At 45.5% G+C, this 17,271-nt stretch overlaps 1 protein-coding gene across 2 annotated transcripts in view; it reads right to left on the bottom strand.

Annotated features, from left to right (window-relative positions):
- TGFB2 (transforming growth factor beta 2) overlaps positions 1-8,697 on the bottom strand; it is a 59,443-nt gene extending 50,746 nt beyond the window's left edge. Inside the window, exon 1 of one of the 2 annotated variants that reach the window (XM_063391061.1) lies at positions 7,698-8,697. In XM_063391061.1, the coding sequence (XP_063247131.1) occupies positions 7,698-8,040 (343 nt within the window). In that variant the 5' untranslated portion in view covers positions 8,041-8,697. The remainder of the gene's footprint in view (positions 1-7,697) is intronic. The other variant, XM_063391060.1, reaches the window with a different exon arrangement.
- Between the last annotated feature and the right edge of the window lie 8,574 nt (positions 8,698-17,271).

Genomic DNA, 17,271 nt, shown 5'->3' with positions numbered 1-17,271 from the left:
TTTAAAAGAGATGAAGCCAGGGAAAACATTGGATACTAACACCAGCCAAACAGGGAAAAATAACGAAGTTGTAAGCCTGAAAAACTGAAATGGAAAGAATGACAGATTTACTGCTGCATTTGATGCACATAACCACCGATAGACTCTCCCCAGGAAGTGTTGAAATTACCATCACTGAAATGAATCCAGAAGCTAAAAATTAAATTATCTTTCCCAGAACACTCCAATTTGGGCCTTGGCAACAACAGCTACGTTTCGATACTCGGGGGCGCAGGCGCGCGTGTGCGCACGCAGCTCACACGCCACGCGCCCAGGACAGTGTCCCCTTTCACGCGAGACCTCCCTCCCCGCTCTCACCAAGTCAGCCTGAACTCACGGTCATGCCACAAAGTCCTCGCTTCAAAGCCTCTGCTCAAACGCACAACTGTCAGATTAAGCAATCCATAAGGAGCCTTACAGCAGCTCCAAGTTATGAATGAATGGTTATTTGTGAACTTGCCTGTCAAGACAGATGCGGTATTTGTCAGCGCAGTGTGGGTTAGATACGATGGGAAGGAGCCAAACAAGCCAAGTGAAAGGTCAGTATCACAACATTTTCCTTCCCCGCCCCTCCTCAGTTTGCCTACAACTATGCCACAGCTTTTGCTGAAGTCCAATACAGTAGTCTATTTTCATGCAACTTACCGTGCTTGTTTGAAAAGCAACGTTCAAGCAAGAAAAGGAAAATAAAACCGTGTGTAGAGGGAGAGAAGAACAGGAACACTTTGGTGCAAGAAAGCTACAGCAGAGGGACAAATCCAAGACTGGCAGAAAACAGCACATCTTTAGAAACGTGGTGATGCTCGAATCAAGACCACCCTGTGGAAGCTGAAATATAATGCATTGTTTTCCTTGTATTAAAATGCAGTATTACAAGGGTTACAGGTTAATTCATGTTGGAAGTCCAACCTCCAGCTCAAAGCAGGGTCAACTTATGTTTTATAATTTATACAGTTGTTTTTAATAACCTGAAGTCAGCACTGTACTAAGTATTATATAACAACAAAAAGAGGCTCCCTCCCTAAGGGGGATTCAGAGGGGAAAAGCTCAGCTCTACAACGAAGAGCCTGAATAAGTCAGTGAGCATCACACCTGAAATGAGAAGCACTCCTCACTCACTGTCCAAATTAAAGCCTGAACAAGAGAGAGAGATGTTCTGAAGATTGTCTCCACACTCTCTGCCACAAATCTGCTGCAGGGGTGCCTGTGAGGCCCAGCATCTCCTGGAAACCAAACACAGATGCCAGAGAGCCCAAAACACCACAAGATGTATTTCAGCAGAGCCTGTCTCTTCACAGTGAGCGAGCAGTCTCTGCAAACTCATCCAAGAAAACCTCCAACACAAGGAGCCAGAAGCTTTCCCAGTGGCATGAACTGCCATGTTCCCTTTGGAAAACCTGGTTGTTTTGAAGAATGACATTTTACCTAAAGAAGCAACTTCTCTACTGTGGACCAACTTGCAGAGCACCAAGCACACGTAAAAAACTATAAAGACCAGACAGGTCTAACAAAGCCAGGTCTGGCCCTTCATTTCTGCAAAGCCAGTCCTGTGCCATTCGAGCTAAGAGAACCACAGCAGTGAACAGCCTCATGAGTAATTCATAAATCCAAACACAACTGGTCACACTGGAAGGAGATAAAACACAACATTTAGAGCTTTTTTCCCCAACATTTTATTGTCTTGTTACAGACAAATCTTTGAGTTTCTCCTCTGTACCTTGCAGCTGTATGTCTTGTACAGTCGGGTGCCCAGCTGCAATCACTTAGCACAGACAGCAAGGACAAGCACTGGGGAGATGTTTTAAGAAGAAACATTGCTGCTTCAGATTGACTACTACAGGAAGCCAGCTGACAGTGATGCTGGAGCTAGGCACTGCCTACCCACAGCACAGACTGAAGGGGAAGCAAGCAGCAGCCTGTGGTGGAAGGCAGGGTGCAAGCTTTCCCTAAACAATCCAAACCAATCCTTTTAATCCAAACAAACCAGCAGAAACATCCGTAACACATTATTACATTAAACAATACCTGGGGAGCGCATCATCCTCAAGCTAAAAACTGCCTGCTTGAAAACGTGCTGCATGTGGTTTCACAACAGGAACGAAAACATTTGTGTGTCTTCACTCATGACTCGTTTTGTCACCATACCCTGGGGTTCCTCTCTTTATCTGTAATACAGGAGCAGTCTAGCACATCAGTGCAAAGGCAAAGGAAGCCAGCTGCCCAACAGGGTCAGCCTTCTTCAGGATCACTGAAGAGTTTCTTCTTTCCTCTCTGAAACGTGTTGTAAAGCATTTCCTCCTCACTGGGCTCCCATGCCCAAATGACAGATTTCAACACAGTAAGAGGGATTCAAACTCTCTGGCTTTGTTCATCCTTGCAAATGCACCATAAACCAGGCCCCAACTCAGGAAGCTAATTAGGCATACTCAGAGCCTTAATGCTAATGAGTCTGCTCATGTGTGTGCAGCTCCGTGTGTGCTTCAGGGCTGTGCTGAAGAAGTTCACTGAGAATGACAGCCAGGTCTCTCATTCATCCTTTTGCTCAGTTCTGGTGCTGAGACAGCAATCTCAAGCTGACAGCAAAATGCTGGAGGTAGTAACTTCGAAGTAACCCAGCCATCCTAGTTCTCCTGCAGAGTAGTACCAAAGAGGAGTAAGGCTGAAACCAGCATCTAACAAAGATGATGCTCTGCTTTCCTCACTCAATCACCTACACACACTAGTCCTGCAAGCAGAGCCAGCAAGAGCAGCACAAGCTCTAGGTGCTCCCTGCACATCTCCACCCAGGAGCAGAAGACAAGGGCACGTTTCCAGAAAGGTCTCTGGGATATAAAACATTCACACTGTCAATGGCTGGAGGGTGGGGACCAGCAGGGGCACTGCTGCATATTCACCAAAAGGGCTTTTAAGCAGGGAACAGGCTGCCCAGGGCAGTGGTTGAGTCACCACCCCTGGAGGTATTTAAAAGTATAGATGTGGCACATAGGGACAAGGCTTCAAGGTGAACTTAACAGTTGTACTCAGATTATGTTAAAAGTCTTTTCCAACCTGAATAATTCCATGATTCTGTCAAATCTTCTCATTCACCAAACTACAGTGAAAAGTACCTCTTTAAAACAGGCACAAGAGAGAAATTCCAGGAGGGTTATGGAAAGAACTTGAGAATATAGCCCTGTCTTATAGCTCATCTGACCACGTAGTGTTAAAGAGGGGGGTCATGGGTATTTAGCTTTTCTGTAGGCTTCATCCTCTGGAAGAAACTCAAGGACCATGTGTCATTCCAGACTGGCTCTTGGACCTTCCCTGCTGCTTCCCAGCTTGGCACCCTGCTTACAGTAAAAGTGGCTGGTGATTCAGAAGCCAGGCAGGAAGCACATGTGGTGCTGCCCTTCATTAGTGCACCAGAGCATGTTATTTTATTATCCCTCTCAGTATGTAGAGGACTACTGTCCAGAAAATTACCCTGTGCTTTTCTAAAGCCATTTGCAATTTCCTGGGGTTTTCCACCTACAAATGCATGATGTGTTATTCCTTAAGGAATAAGGAACTGTTCTCCCCATGACTCTCCTTGGGAAAGCCTTCATATTGCTTCAGGTGCTCTCTGTAACACAGAGAGTATGCCTGGCAAACACGTCCCCCTACAAGACGAGTGCTCCAGAGCACAGCCATAGGTCCAGCACAGCTAGAAAGTTCTAAAATAAGTTGTCCCTCCTGAGTCTGTTTCCATATCATTAATAACACGGGAAAACCCGAAAGATTAGACTCTGTGTTGTGCTAAATGCACACACAGGTGAGCTGTTGCACGTTGTGGCAATGATGCAGTCAGTGCTGGGAGCTGTCTGCAGGAGCAGCTCTGCTACCCTGAAGACAAGGAACACACATATGTGTAACTGCTGGTAAAATGAGTCCTTGTTGATAAAGTAGATGCATATCATTGTGCCCTGCTAGCTTATAATGTTGTCTTTCATGGGGCAAATATTCAGCACAATGATGATGGCCTATGTAAAGCAATATTCAGACCTCCTGAGAAGACTAATCCTAGCCACCGGGGCAGAATGGAACCCATGGAGGCTCCTTCATACTCAGCCTAAAACTCATGAAAAACCAGGCCCAAACCCAGAAGAACTGTGCTTTCTTAGGCAAATGAATACCTGTAAACCTATCTTCAAGAATGCAGAAAACTTAAAAATTTACCTGCACTGGCCTTAAGCTATCACTACAAACCAGTTCACTGGCTGTGGTAAAAATTGCTTTGAATGAAGATGACAGAACAGGGCTTTCCTCCAGATACACATGTTGCCTGTTTTTCTTAAGTATGCCCGTTATTCATTAGCATTACAATTCACAATCCTTAATTGTGTTGACATTAAATTTCTGTTTACTCTCAGTGCAATGGCAATCATCACCTACATTAATCATCAGGCCCTAGATACTCAGTGAAGAAACGGGTAAGTAATAAACTTCCAATGTGATCCAACATTCACACTAACCAGTTTTAAAGCATTTACTCAGGTAACTTTGCCTAGGCACAAAAGTCCCAAGAACACTCTGATGTCGTGCTCAGAGAACACCACATCCAACCTTCCTCTTTAAGCTGCTCTGAAAAGCCTCAAATTCTGACTGCCATCAGGACTTAGGAGAGATTCAGACCCATACAGATGCATACTGTCCTGAGCACAAGGCATGCCTGGCAGACAAAAGCTTTCTGTTTTTTCCAAAAAGTCTATGTAGTATTTTTTTCTGACACTTCTTTTGCATCTGTTGCTTTTGGGTCAGGCAGCCCCTGACTCGCTGGGTTTCCACCTATATCCCGATGTGTCCTTCACCTCAAGTGGACTCTCAAGCCAGATGCCCCCTTGCTTCCTCAGTGCAAACTATCAGTAAACCTTAGCACAACTTTAGTTTGAGCCTTAAATTAACAGCATGTGAAAAGATTAATATGAATAATTTCAAAACTAATCAGATCCCTTCTTTAAATGTTGACACAGTATTATTTATATCCCATAAATACCTTCTTGACTAAAATTCATCCCAGGAGATTGGCATCTTGCCAGTTCTATTCATATTTACTGTATTTATACAGTACAGTTGGCCAAGGATAATATTTAAGACAAAATATGCCTTAGGGTATATACAATATCTCTTATAGTTTTCCTTTTAAATCTCCTCATTGCTAAAAATATTTAGTCTGAACTTTACAAAATGCCCCACCAAGACCTATCAGCGATCTGCAGTGATATATTGCTGACTATGAGTATAATTAGAGCATATTTGTAATACTTGGGTTGTAGTCAGTTACAGAACGCTAACAACTTGTGGTAAAAACTGAACCACTGATCTTTCCCATGCCTGCCTTCCAGCAGCTTTTGACCTGCAGTGCGTTCACACTGATTCCCTTCTCCCTCCTGCCTCTCTCCAACATAGCAGACACTGCAGAGTTAAAAAATCCACTCTGAAATGCCTTGGAGAAAGTGCCTGTGGCCGCCAGAGCTGCGCTTTCAATTTCTTCCTTTAAAATATGGTGGAGTGATTTCTTCCTTAGTGTCTTTTTTGGAAAGGTTCTCTCCATCCAGCATAACTAGAGAGCAGTGGAAAAACAGTTAACCTACTTACTCTGATGTTGGGACAGCCCTCGCACAGTAGTGCTGGATGTGCTGCTAGCTGGCCCTCGGATCCCAAACGTCTGATGCACTCTGTTGGTAGATACCTGCAATCTCCTTTGCTCCTCCAAAGCCTCTATCGATACTTCAGACCAAATCTGGCCCCTGACAACGTGTTAAAAATAGGTCCCTTTTGTCAATACCATCCAAGTCACACACCACAGATATTTTCATTTTCTGGGAAGTACACAGCTGCATTTTGGACTATTGGTTCTTTGTAATTTGCTGAAGCAAGGAGAGAGGGCAGATGTACTCAGGACAGATGCACTTTGCAATTCTCAGAGACTGTCTGCTACAGGGTCAACTCCCCAAGCCAAGGCAATGCTGTAGGTCTTCAACTACTCCAACCCTTGCCCATAGGTGCTGCTCTGCCCTGGGTATCATCTAATAGGTCTCAGAAGGAAGGGCTGACTTCTACCAAAACCACCAGCAAAATAATGCAGTACAACAACGTGGAAAACAAGCACGACTTCTGTGTTCTTGCTACGGCTATGAATTATACTGAACCACCCTGCTCATACCCACTTGGCTCCAAATATGCGGGGTTTTTTTAAAAAAGGAAAATATTTCTTCCCCAAGGGTAATAAGGGAGGAGTGTATTTATCATGGCTATTAAGGATGGTGCCATAATTACAATAATAAAATGGCTCTGACTGCCAGGATGTCCTGTACCTGATGTTGTCATTTAAGACTAAAGGAAGAAAGGGAGGCAGCTGCACGGAGCGTGGGGTTCAGATACCTTGGCTGGCATCCTAGGACTATCCCATGCAAGACGGAGCAAGCCCAAAGCTACAACTTGCTAAACTAAAAATAAATAAGGGGAAAATGCAATTAGAAACTCTAGGATAAAGTTACCAAGATGGCTGAATTATCTATTTAAGCAAGAGCTATGTGCTTTTGAGAAACAGACAGCAAGTATATAGGGCATCAAGTGGTGGGGGAGGGAAGCGAGCTAAATGAAATGACTAGGGACTAGGGCTTGGTTATGTGAACGGTGAAGTTATTTTCTGCTTCTGGTATTTCACTTTCCTCAGTATGATGATGATCTAGATTCTTTTAAAGCAGAGCGGTGCTTTTTCTTTCTTTTTTTTTTTTTTCTATGCACTTAAGCCTCACTACCAAAACAAAAAGGCACGTCGTTATGAGATTATTAATCACTCTAAGTGGATTTGGTCAGCACAGAGCATTTGTACCCTCTTTTTTCTTTTTCTTTCTTTTTTTTTTTTTCCTGCAAAACGTGGCATGGATCACCAGAAGGTCGTTAAAAACAGCAAAATGCAGACGGGCTGAGACAGGTTCCAAGAACCGAGGCTACCCAGAAGGGAAAAGTTTTTCTGTACCTGAAATGAAAAGTGCCCACGAGCCGAAAGGGGAGGCTAGTTAAAGTGGGAAGAGGAGGGAGGACGTCTCTGTCCTCTCTGAGCACCAATGTGAACGGCAGTCTGCGGGACAATGTTCTAGAGGGACACAGACAAGACGAGCTGGCGACTTTTTTTTTTTTTTTTTTTTTCCTCTCTGTTTTTTAAAGACCTCCTTTTCTTTTCAGTTATGGAGAGATGGAAACCTGCCCGTTCCAGACACTCCAAGGGAAACAAGAGCAGTGGAAAGATATTGGCTTTTTCTGGAGGCTGTACCCGGTGCTGCCGGGGCGCTGAACGCGGTGCTGGGGAGGGAGTGGGATCCCGAGAGGGGGCAGCTCTGCTCAGGTACGTGCTGGTGGCAGCACAGGCACCCTGAGGCATTCCTGCGAGACTTTAAAGGGCTCTGGAAACCTCGGGAGCCCGGGGCAACAGGTGACCCCCCACCCCCGAGTCATATGTATGCCCCGTCACCTAAATTAAACCCTAGAAGCCTCCGCCTAAGCGATGCTGAGGATGACAAGCGAGCCGAGCACAGGCGGCAGATTTCGAGGCTTGGGGGTGCTGTTTAAAGGTGCTGCGCACCGCTAAAGCCTCGGGGCCGAAATTACGCACACATGCACAAACAGAGAGGACTTACTTTCGGGGTAAAAAGGCTGCATGTCTATTTTGTAAACTTCTTTGGCATAGTACTCCTCGTCGCTCCTCTCCCTCTCGCAAGTGGCGGCTCTGTGGTTGGCTTTTTCCTGCAGCAGGTCCCTGGTGCTGTTGTAGATGGAGATGACCTCCGGGGGCACCTCCTCGGGCTCGGGGTACTCGTCCGGGGGGCTGGTGAGCTTCAGCTTGCTCAAGATCTGGCCCCGGATCGCCTCGATCCTCTTGCGCATGAACTGATCCATGTCGAGGGTGCTGCAGGTAGACAGGCTGAGAGCCACGGTGGCCAGATCCACGGTGAGGAGCACGCTCAGCAGATAGCAGTGCATTTTAAGGGTTTAAATACAGCGCCCCCCCACACCAAAAAAAAGGAAAAAAAAAAAAAAAAAGGCGACTTTAACAGCGAACGACAACAAGGAAAAAATTCAAAAAATAAAAAGGGGATCTGTGCAAACAAAGAGGAGATCTGCAGACAAAATGCTCTTAAAAAACCGGGCTGAGAGGGCGGCTCGCAATCGGAAAACGCACGGGAGGCGCCAGTGAAAAAACACCAGTAATAATAATAATGAAAAAAGAAAAAAAAAAATAAAAGAAGAAAAAGCAAGTTGCTACAACTAAATAAAATTCGGGGGTGGAGTGAGCCGGACAGCAAAAAAGGAGGAGGAAAAAGGCCCCCAAATAGATACAACAAACCTGCAAATCAAGCGAATGGCAGAGAGGCTGCTCTCAGCGCGCTGTAAAACAAAAATCTGAAGGGGAGGGAGGAAAAGGGGAAGGCAAAAAACCAAAACCAAAAAAGAAAAAAAAAAAGAAGGAGGGCGAGAAGGCGCAGTGATGGGTATCACGGGGCGCTGCCGCAGCCGGCAGAGAGAGGGTGCCGGCGCGGCGCTGAGCCCCGCCGTGCGCCCGCGGCGCCCGACGGCTCCCGGCGGGCAGCGGCACCGCCCCGCGCCCGGCGGCGCTCAGCCCCCGCGGCGGCGCGGGCACCGAGAGCCGCGCACGTGTGCGCCCGGCGCCGCCGAGCCCCGGCCCCCGCGCCCGGCCCGGGCACGGCGCAGCGGCAGCGGCAGGCGGCCCCGGCCCCGCGGCGGCGCCCGGCGCCCGCGGCCAGCGGCGATGGCCCGTCCGGCCGCGTCCCGCAGGCTGCTGCGTGCGCCCCGCGCCGCATGCACCGACCCACCCCCGCCCGGGCCGCTGCGCGCCGCGCAGCTCTTCCCAGCTCCCTCCTCTTCCTCCTCCTTCCGAAACGCCAAGCCCGCGCCGCAGTCAGGCAGGCAGCGCCGCCGCGCTCCGGCAGCCTCCCGCGGGTCGCAGGCGCGGAGCCGGCCGCCCGGGGCTGGCCGCAGCGCAGCGCCGCTCTCCCCGCCCGCCGGCCTCCCCCGCGGCGCTGGGGCTGGCCCCGGCCCCGGCCGCTCTAGCGCTCCGCCCGGCGCCCCCCGCCTGCCGCCCCCGGCCCCTCGGCTCGCCCTGCGCGGAGGGGACGGGTGCCAGCAGATAACATCACGGCCGCGCAGGGAGAGGGAGATTTATACGATCTCCCCGCCCCACGTGCTCGGCTCGCTGCGAAGTGACGTGGAGGGGCTGCGGGAGCGGAGGGCTCCGCGCCGCCGCCCGGCTATTTATTCCCCTCCGCGCCACCCGCCGGGGACTGGCCGCAGCCCGGCCGCTGCCGAGGTGCCTCGCCCCGCGGCGAGGAGAGGGGAGGCAGCCCGCAGCCGAGAAGAAAAAGCAAGTCCTGCCAGGCTTTTATTTTACTTCTTTTTTTAAATAAAGGCTTTAGTGCTTCTTGCACCTATTATTAAAGTAGTTGGGCCACATAGCGCTCCGGCGTTAGAGGAAGAATAACACGCCTCTTGGACTCCGCTCGGACGCGGTCCCGGTGAAGGCTGCGGGGCAGCTCTGCCCGCTGCTCTGTCACAGAACGCTCCTCCGCACTGCCCCTCAGTTTCACTTCCAAGTGTGTTTTGGGCAATTCTCGCTGTTCCGCGGATACCTTGGTAATCGGTACTACCGGCCAAGGAGGGAGAGACAACAGATGAGCAGGATTTGCTCCTTCGCCGAGGTCTCCTCTCCTGTCAGAAGCGTGCAAATACATCCTCATCTGCACTTGACAGAAACTCTCAAGCCCCAAATGCTTTGGCTATGCCTGTAATTCAATTTTTCCGCTGCCTCTTCTGGCCACAACAAACATCACAGGCTCCATCCATACCCTACTCTGCCCCAGGGAAATCACTCCACAGTCTACTAGGCATCCCTCAACTTAATGCCATAAAGCTTTCCCTTTGCAGTTCATTTATCACCACTGTACATTAACTTTAAAAAGTGATCAAGTAGCCTTTTTCTTTACTCTCACCCATTTTAGCTCTACATTCCCTTCTGAATTAAGTTATCACAGGTTTTACTTGCCAGAACTTTCCAATAACATCATCCTTAGTGGGGCAAGGCTGTTTTTGAAAAACCTCTATTTTCAGAGATGAAGAAAGATGTAGAAGAGGTACTAGAAAGGCCACGAGTGTTCCCAAGAACAGCTCAGCCATTGCATTGCTAGTGGTATTACAGGTAAACACACACAAGAGAAAGGAGGTAGCATGACTGGGACCTGGAAGCACACTGAGAATCATGTAAGACACAAACCAGCCAAGCACCACTGAAGGCTTCCTCCAGCTGACCACACCTCAGGAACCATCTTCTTTCTGCAAAATTTTCAAGTGTTTTCCGAAGCTGGAGAACACCGGTCCCCAAATTAAACGTGAGTCTTCCCTTCCCAGCGAGGAGAAGTGCTTCCTGTGAGCAGCTGTGGCTGTGTGCTGGGCTGATGGAGGCACCCAGCAGCACGGAGCTGCCACACGCTGTTTGCCTTGGCAGGGCTCTGCTGCAGGGGAATCTCGAGCCAACACGAGCAGCTCACCTCGGACTGCTGTGGGTACCAGCACCGATGACGTTCTCAGAGGGATGGAGGAGCTACAAAAATGTGTTTTTGATAGGTATGTGTACACACAGACTCTAAACATAAACTTCATTCTTGTGTGGGTATGTACAACCCTACACGCAACCAAGATTGCATCCTCATGATGCAAGAGTTAAATCCACTTAAATCCATGAATTCCTGCAAGGCCAGATTAAACCTCTCTGCCACGACATCACTCTTTTACTGCTGTACTTGTCAATGTCCTGCTCCTACTGACCTCAAAAACACAGCTGCAGTATCAGGAATGGCAACGTTTCCAAAATTACTCAAATAAACAAGCAAGCTCAACATGTAGACTCAGCTGGTTTCACTTCTGCAGCACACCTGTACAAAACCAAGGGGACAGTTCCTCGAGCTGTTACATCTCACAGCTCTGCTGCTAGCCAGCTGAGGAATCAGCTCTGTTACACAAGGTACCTCAACCACAAATACTTCCAAAGAAAAGGGTTATTAAATTATTTCCTCCAAAAGCTACAGCTGAAACCATGAAGGAATTCCTTATACAGCAGCTCTGGCCCTGTAACACTTGGCTCTGAGTGCCACTCACCTCGAGGGCTTCAGAGCAGTGATTGGGACAGTGCTGGACACTCTCCTCAGGCAGGGAACCTACCCTCATCTCTCAGGATCCCTCTGCAGACACAGCACACCAGATTACAAAGCATTTTGATCCTTGAAAGTTTATTATTGGTGGGGGGAAATAGGGGGAAAAAACAAAACCCCAACCAACCCAAACTTTGCAGTGTCTCTCACAAACGCTGAAGCCTTAGGGATGTCCTGCTGGAGGCCACCAGCCCCCACGTGTTCAGTGCCCAGCTGGCCACGCTGCCCACAGAGCTGCAGGAGGTCCAAACTCCAGAGAATCCCCCCGTGTAAGCTGCCAGAGATCCAGCCAGGCTGACAGCAAACCAGTCCAGCTAGATTCTGAAAGTTGCTGGGATTACTTCCGATTTCGCAATGATTCCTCAGTGCCTTTTAGACCATCTAGAAAAAAAAATAAAGATAAATCTTGGGTTTGTTCTCATCTGAGAAAAACCCTTTGCTTCTCTTCTGACCCTTTTAGAGTGACATGGGGTGTCAGGCTTACCCAGGTGCATGTCTCCATTTTGCCTTATGACTGCAACAAAACTGGAGTCCCGATGTCACCATGGTGATGTTTTTGCCTTGCAGAACTTCCCAGGCATGCAAACTCCATTCCAAAAGCCCTGGCCACTTGGACTAAATCCCCAGCAGCTGCAGAAGCCCACCACACATGCCTGAGCTGCTTCAGTTTGCTCCAGGAAGGGACATCTACCTGCTAGCCAAATCATTCAAATACACATCCACATTCATAAACATCGACTTTCCATTATGTAATCTACATGGAAAATACCTGGAACATACACATCATGATAGATCTGGTCTTAGTTCTAAAATCTCCCCCTTGCACATTTAAGGAGGCTTTTTTTGCCACCGAAGTCCTGCAAACTAGACTCAAAGAGGTGTCATTTTCACCCTGCTAAAGTGAGGAGCACATGGAAGAGACAATCAGAATCGTCAGAAATGGTAGAACCAAACTGCAGGTGCTCGACAAAGCTGGATAAAGTTTTATATCACAGAATTCAATTATAACATGACCTTTTACACCGGTAATTCTTCTACTTTCTACTGTTAGTTTTCATGACTATTATCCCAATTATGGCTTTGTATTTTATCTTGCAAAGCTTTTTAGTTTTTATTCATTCCACAATAGCTTTTATTGACGACTCCCTGTTAGTTTCAAAAGCTGCTGAGATTATCAGGCACCGAAGGTTAACTCAGCTTACATTTATCTCTTCCTTGTGCCTCTGTGAAATGGCCTTGTCCTGTGGGGCTGCTGTCAGTGGAAGCTTTGTAAGTCAAAAACCGGGAATGGGCCCTTAGCGTGCATATGGGGAAAGAACAGAACTTATCTGTTTTGGCACTTTTAATTCAATACAATACTGTCTTTTTTACATATTAATTTTTTTTTAATAAACACTAACTGTTTATTAGAAAAACAGAGACACCTGGAAAGTTACTTCACTAAATGTAAAGGTTTCATGTTTCCTATTAAGTTAAAAATTACGTGGTCAGGATTTTACAATTTGTGGTTTCTTTTTAGATTGTTTTGGTTATACGCAAATGCACTGTGCAAAATACAAAGGCAATAATCTTTCTAAAACTGCTGACGACCAGGTCATTAAATAAGGTGGCTGGTCACATTTCATAAACTAAAGAACATTGTTGGAAGACGAATAACTTTTAAAAGTTAAGAGGTGACTTTTGTAAATTCTCACACTGATGACGGGTGTAGGATGATTGCACAATTAATTCTTTGTGGCACGCACAGAAATCTGCAGCCATAACTGTGGTCGTGTAGAATCTCAGTCATTCTGATGCAGGGTGCTAGGGAAAAAAACCTTTTGAATTCTCCTTTTTATAAAACTACACGTATAAAGGTTCAACTCGGAGAGCCAAGGCGGCACCTAATAAAGGTGAGGCAAAGAGGAGATGACAAATAATGGAAAATTGTAATATATACTATAATAAACCCTTAGATTTTACTGTTTATTATCCTTAGTGAAGTAGAAGTCCATACCTCTGTGCTGCACATTTCATTAGTGTGTGCTGTAACGCCTGGATGAATTTGAGAGCAAACCCTGCTGACCTTACTAACACAAGCAGCCCCACTGCCCCAGGATTGCATTTCACACAACCACAGCCCATTCCTGCAGCACTCATGTTCCAGAAGATAAAGGCTATTTTATAGAACACGCTGTTTGACACGCAAGACTGCTACCCATATATACATGTGTAACTTACTTGGCAACTTGCAAATCAAAGGTGTGCTTCCAATATATATAAAAAGAGATAACTTATTTGTATGAACCAGAACTTCTTTTAAATATATATAGAACAAATATATATATATATAAAAACAGGAATAAGGACTTTTAATATATATTTATACACACGTTTTTGTGTATTTATAAAAATATATATTCATATATACATAACTATATACATGAAAAAAAGTTCTTGTTCCTACAAACAGATTTAATAATTTCAGTGCAAACAGTCACAAGAGTAGTCAACAGGATCTGATCCAAAAAGCCATTCTGGTGGGTGTCATCTCTGAGGACTTACGGAATGGCATCATCTCCCACCATCAAGTAAGAACACAAAGCTGTAATGTCCACACAGCAGTGTACAGTCTGTGTTTAAAACTGCACCCTAAAAAAAGACATCTAGAATGGAATTAGCCCTAAAAAATCTGTTAACAAAGACCACCAAAAAAACCCCCAAAACAACAACAACTCTGGAACTGTAGACAGGACACCTCAAGCCAGAATGACTAAAATCTGAAGGGGAAAAAAAATTCTTATGGATAAAAGGGAAAAGGGAACAGAAAGAACATCGCCATTAGTCTGTATTTCAGTGCTACGTTATTCTTCATATTTTACATGGCTGGGATTTTATAACTCCTAAAATAGCTTCTCTCCAGCAAAGTTGCACCCTGTCTCCACAGAGTACAGCCAGACATTAGGGATCTAGGGAAGCATCAATAGCCTAAACCCCATATCCTAAAAACATACACATTTCCCATAAAGGCTGCACACATCAGTGCCGCATCCAAAGAAGTTTCTGCTTCCAACAGCTGATTTCCAGCTTGGAATCAGTTAAGATTCAAGTCTCCATAAAAACTTTGCCAGAGAAGTTTCCCAATGGTTGCACCTCCCTGAGTTTGATCCCCTCATGTGCTTTCCAAAATCTGCTTGTCAGCCTTGAGGATGCCACACTAATCTTCTATGTATCATTCCAGTTTTAGTCTATATGCCACTGAAAAAGAGGCCTTCCTTAATCCTAGCACCTGTGGTTTTAATCACCACAGGAAATCCTGTTTCCACTTAAGTCAGTAAGACTTAAATATCAGCAGAGGAAAATGATCAGATTCACTAACTAAAAATAAAAATAATTAAAATAAGACAGAGAAATATAAGCTCAGTGGTTTATAAACCAGAGGGCCTTGACATCTACTTATAGCAAGCATGACAAAGTAAAGACAGTAGGGTAAAAGTCATCCCTTTAATCTCAAGGTTTGAACTCATGACCTGCATCTCTTTCTCAGTATTACAGCTGTTGCCTTCTATTTCTGAACTGCATGGTGATGATTTGGATTATACCTCATTAAGTAACACACAAATGATATCTGTAAATACTGGATTCCTAACAGAGCATCCACTGGAGTTTATTCAACAAATTAAAACCATGTAACTCAAGTTATTCTGTGCACCCAGATTGTGCTGTTAAGTTTTAAGAAAGTTACGTGTATAGCAAGATTAATTGGCAGCAACTTCAAAGATGGGCCAGCCAGTAATGCCATATATAAATCATATTCTGCAACTACAAAAAACAAATAGCTCTGGGTCTGGCATCCTGAGCATCCTGACTTCTTCACAAGCTGCCTATGCAGTCTGCACAGCTGAAAAGTTCCAATAAGCTAACACAGCTTCAGAAATGTTTTTTTCCTAATGGTTTTTAAGCAAGATGTGATCAAGAACATCCTAGAAAGCTTACAGAAAACAATGCAATGTTTCATACTACCTCATGAAACAAAACCAAACTCACAATCAAACCAGACCTCATGCAGTACCAAGCTTTTGTACTGCACTCACCAAGTTAGTGAAGTCTTTGCCTCTCAGCCTTACACATTTTTAAACCCATTTTCTATGCCTGGCTACTGAAACCAATGAATACAGTATTCCTGAATGGCTGATGAAACTACTTCTTTCCAGACAGATGATGGTTTGATCTTGTTGACTCCATCTAGAATTAGAATAGAAAGATCCATTTCTGTATTAGTAATTTTGACCCATATCCAGAGTATTTTAGAGCTGGATCTTGAACAGGCCACCTCTGCAGAGTGACAAAGATGTTCATTATTTGCTTCTCCTGAATCAATGATCTTTTAGATGGGATTACAACTAAAGTAACCTCCTCCCCTGGTTTTAGCTGGGCTCTATGGACCAGTCTCTAAACTTCTCCATCATGGATATAGACTGACAGATGAAATGGCTCCTCTCACAAATCCCAGTGTCATGTGAACATCCACCCTATCAACACTTAAATCAGAGTGCAAAAATGCCTACAAACTGGCTGTAAACGTGCATCAGACCCAGTAGTGTCTCAATAAAGAACCTGAGTCCACAAGCTCATCACTGCAGTCCTATGAACTTAAAAGCAATTAATTGATCATGAGACAGATAGTCCAGCAATGTGCTTCAGCAGCAGCTGAAGTGAATGAGAATCGAAGACAACCGCCTGTGTCTGGGAGGCACAATACTGATACAGAAAGACACGCATTTCCCTTCTTACTTGAACTATCTTCTTCACATTAAAATACATGCCGCTTCTTCAATTCCAGGCAATGACACTAAAATTTAAAATAAAAGAACTCCAGCAGTTAAAAAAAAAAAGGCAAAACATAGCAGATGGAGAGAACAGCAGTGGCACTGGCAATCCTGGCCTGACCTGCTCGATGCAGTGCTACAACATCAGAAAGATGTTCACCATCTTGCAAGGCCTGACCAGTCCCTTTCTAACACAATCCACAAGAATATCAAGATATCATCCTCCCAATTTTATCAATGTTCACACTGGAAGTGTATTTATACTTGGTTCGAATACATTGTTTTGGCTCAGTAATGCATCCCTAAACTGAGGATCTTGCCTGAAGGTTCTGAAAATCTTCAGTCTTTTTCTGTTAATCATGAAGAAATGCTTCACAATTTTATGAAGTCTTTTCTTAGTTAATGAGCATTTCTTTCACAAGGATGCACTGCATTTCAGCAGGTACTGTCAAGTATTTCACTCCTCTAAAAAACCACCCTATACAAAACCACTGTTGTTACCTTTTGTACAAAACTACCCTGTTGCAGCACTACTGCAGTGCTGCGCAACGTGAACCTCTTTGGAAGCTCCTTGGGGTTATAAGCGAGGATGCAGAGTACCCCGTGGTGGAAAGACTGACAGTGTGTGTTTGATTGCCCTTCCCCTCCAAGCAGCCCTGCGAGGTGTGTCTGGGAAGGTGCTATGGGCAGGTTTGTCAAAGGCTCAATTACCAACAGCTCAGGGACTCGGCTCTCCAGTGAGTTTTCATTCAGTGCCTGACCTCAGGCACCCTTCCTGAAATGGACACAGGCCAGCTCTTGTCCCTGAACATAGGGCACCCTAAGAAAAAGGCTGCTTCACTGCCCACAAAACTTGCAATTTATTTTTTTATTTTTTTTATCACTTAGAAACCAAAGAAAATCCTCTTGAGATAAACTGCACTCAACGTGAAAGTCAATGCAAAATCCACATACTCAGGAAAGGTTTTCACTATCTTGTTGCTTGAATCAAGCAACACTTGAAAGCTTTTCTGTTCTGAACAATTGAGAATGTCCTCCTTTATCAGGATAGAAAAGCCAAGTTCAAAGCAAGAGAGTTACTGAATAGCCACGGTTTTTAAGTCACAATCGCCACGATTATATTCACAATGCATTTTATAAAGGGCTCATAAATGGCTAGTGGAATCTTTAAGTAAGTGAGATTT

This window comes from Prinia subflava, chromosome 2 (genome assembly GCF_021018805.1).
Source record: "Prinia subflava isolate CZ2003 ecotype Zambia chromosome 2, Cam_Psub_1.2, whole genome shotgun sequence".
Classification (NCBI taxonomy): Eukaryota; Metazoa; Chordata; class Aves; order Passeriformes; family Cisticolidae; genus Prinia; species Prinia subflava.
The sequence above is the reverse complement of the archived record's forward strand: the minus strand, read 5'-3'. Positions and strand labels throughout refer to the sequence as shown.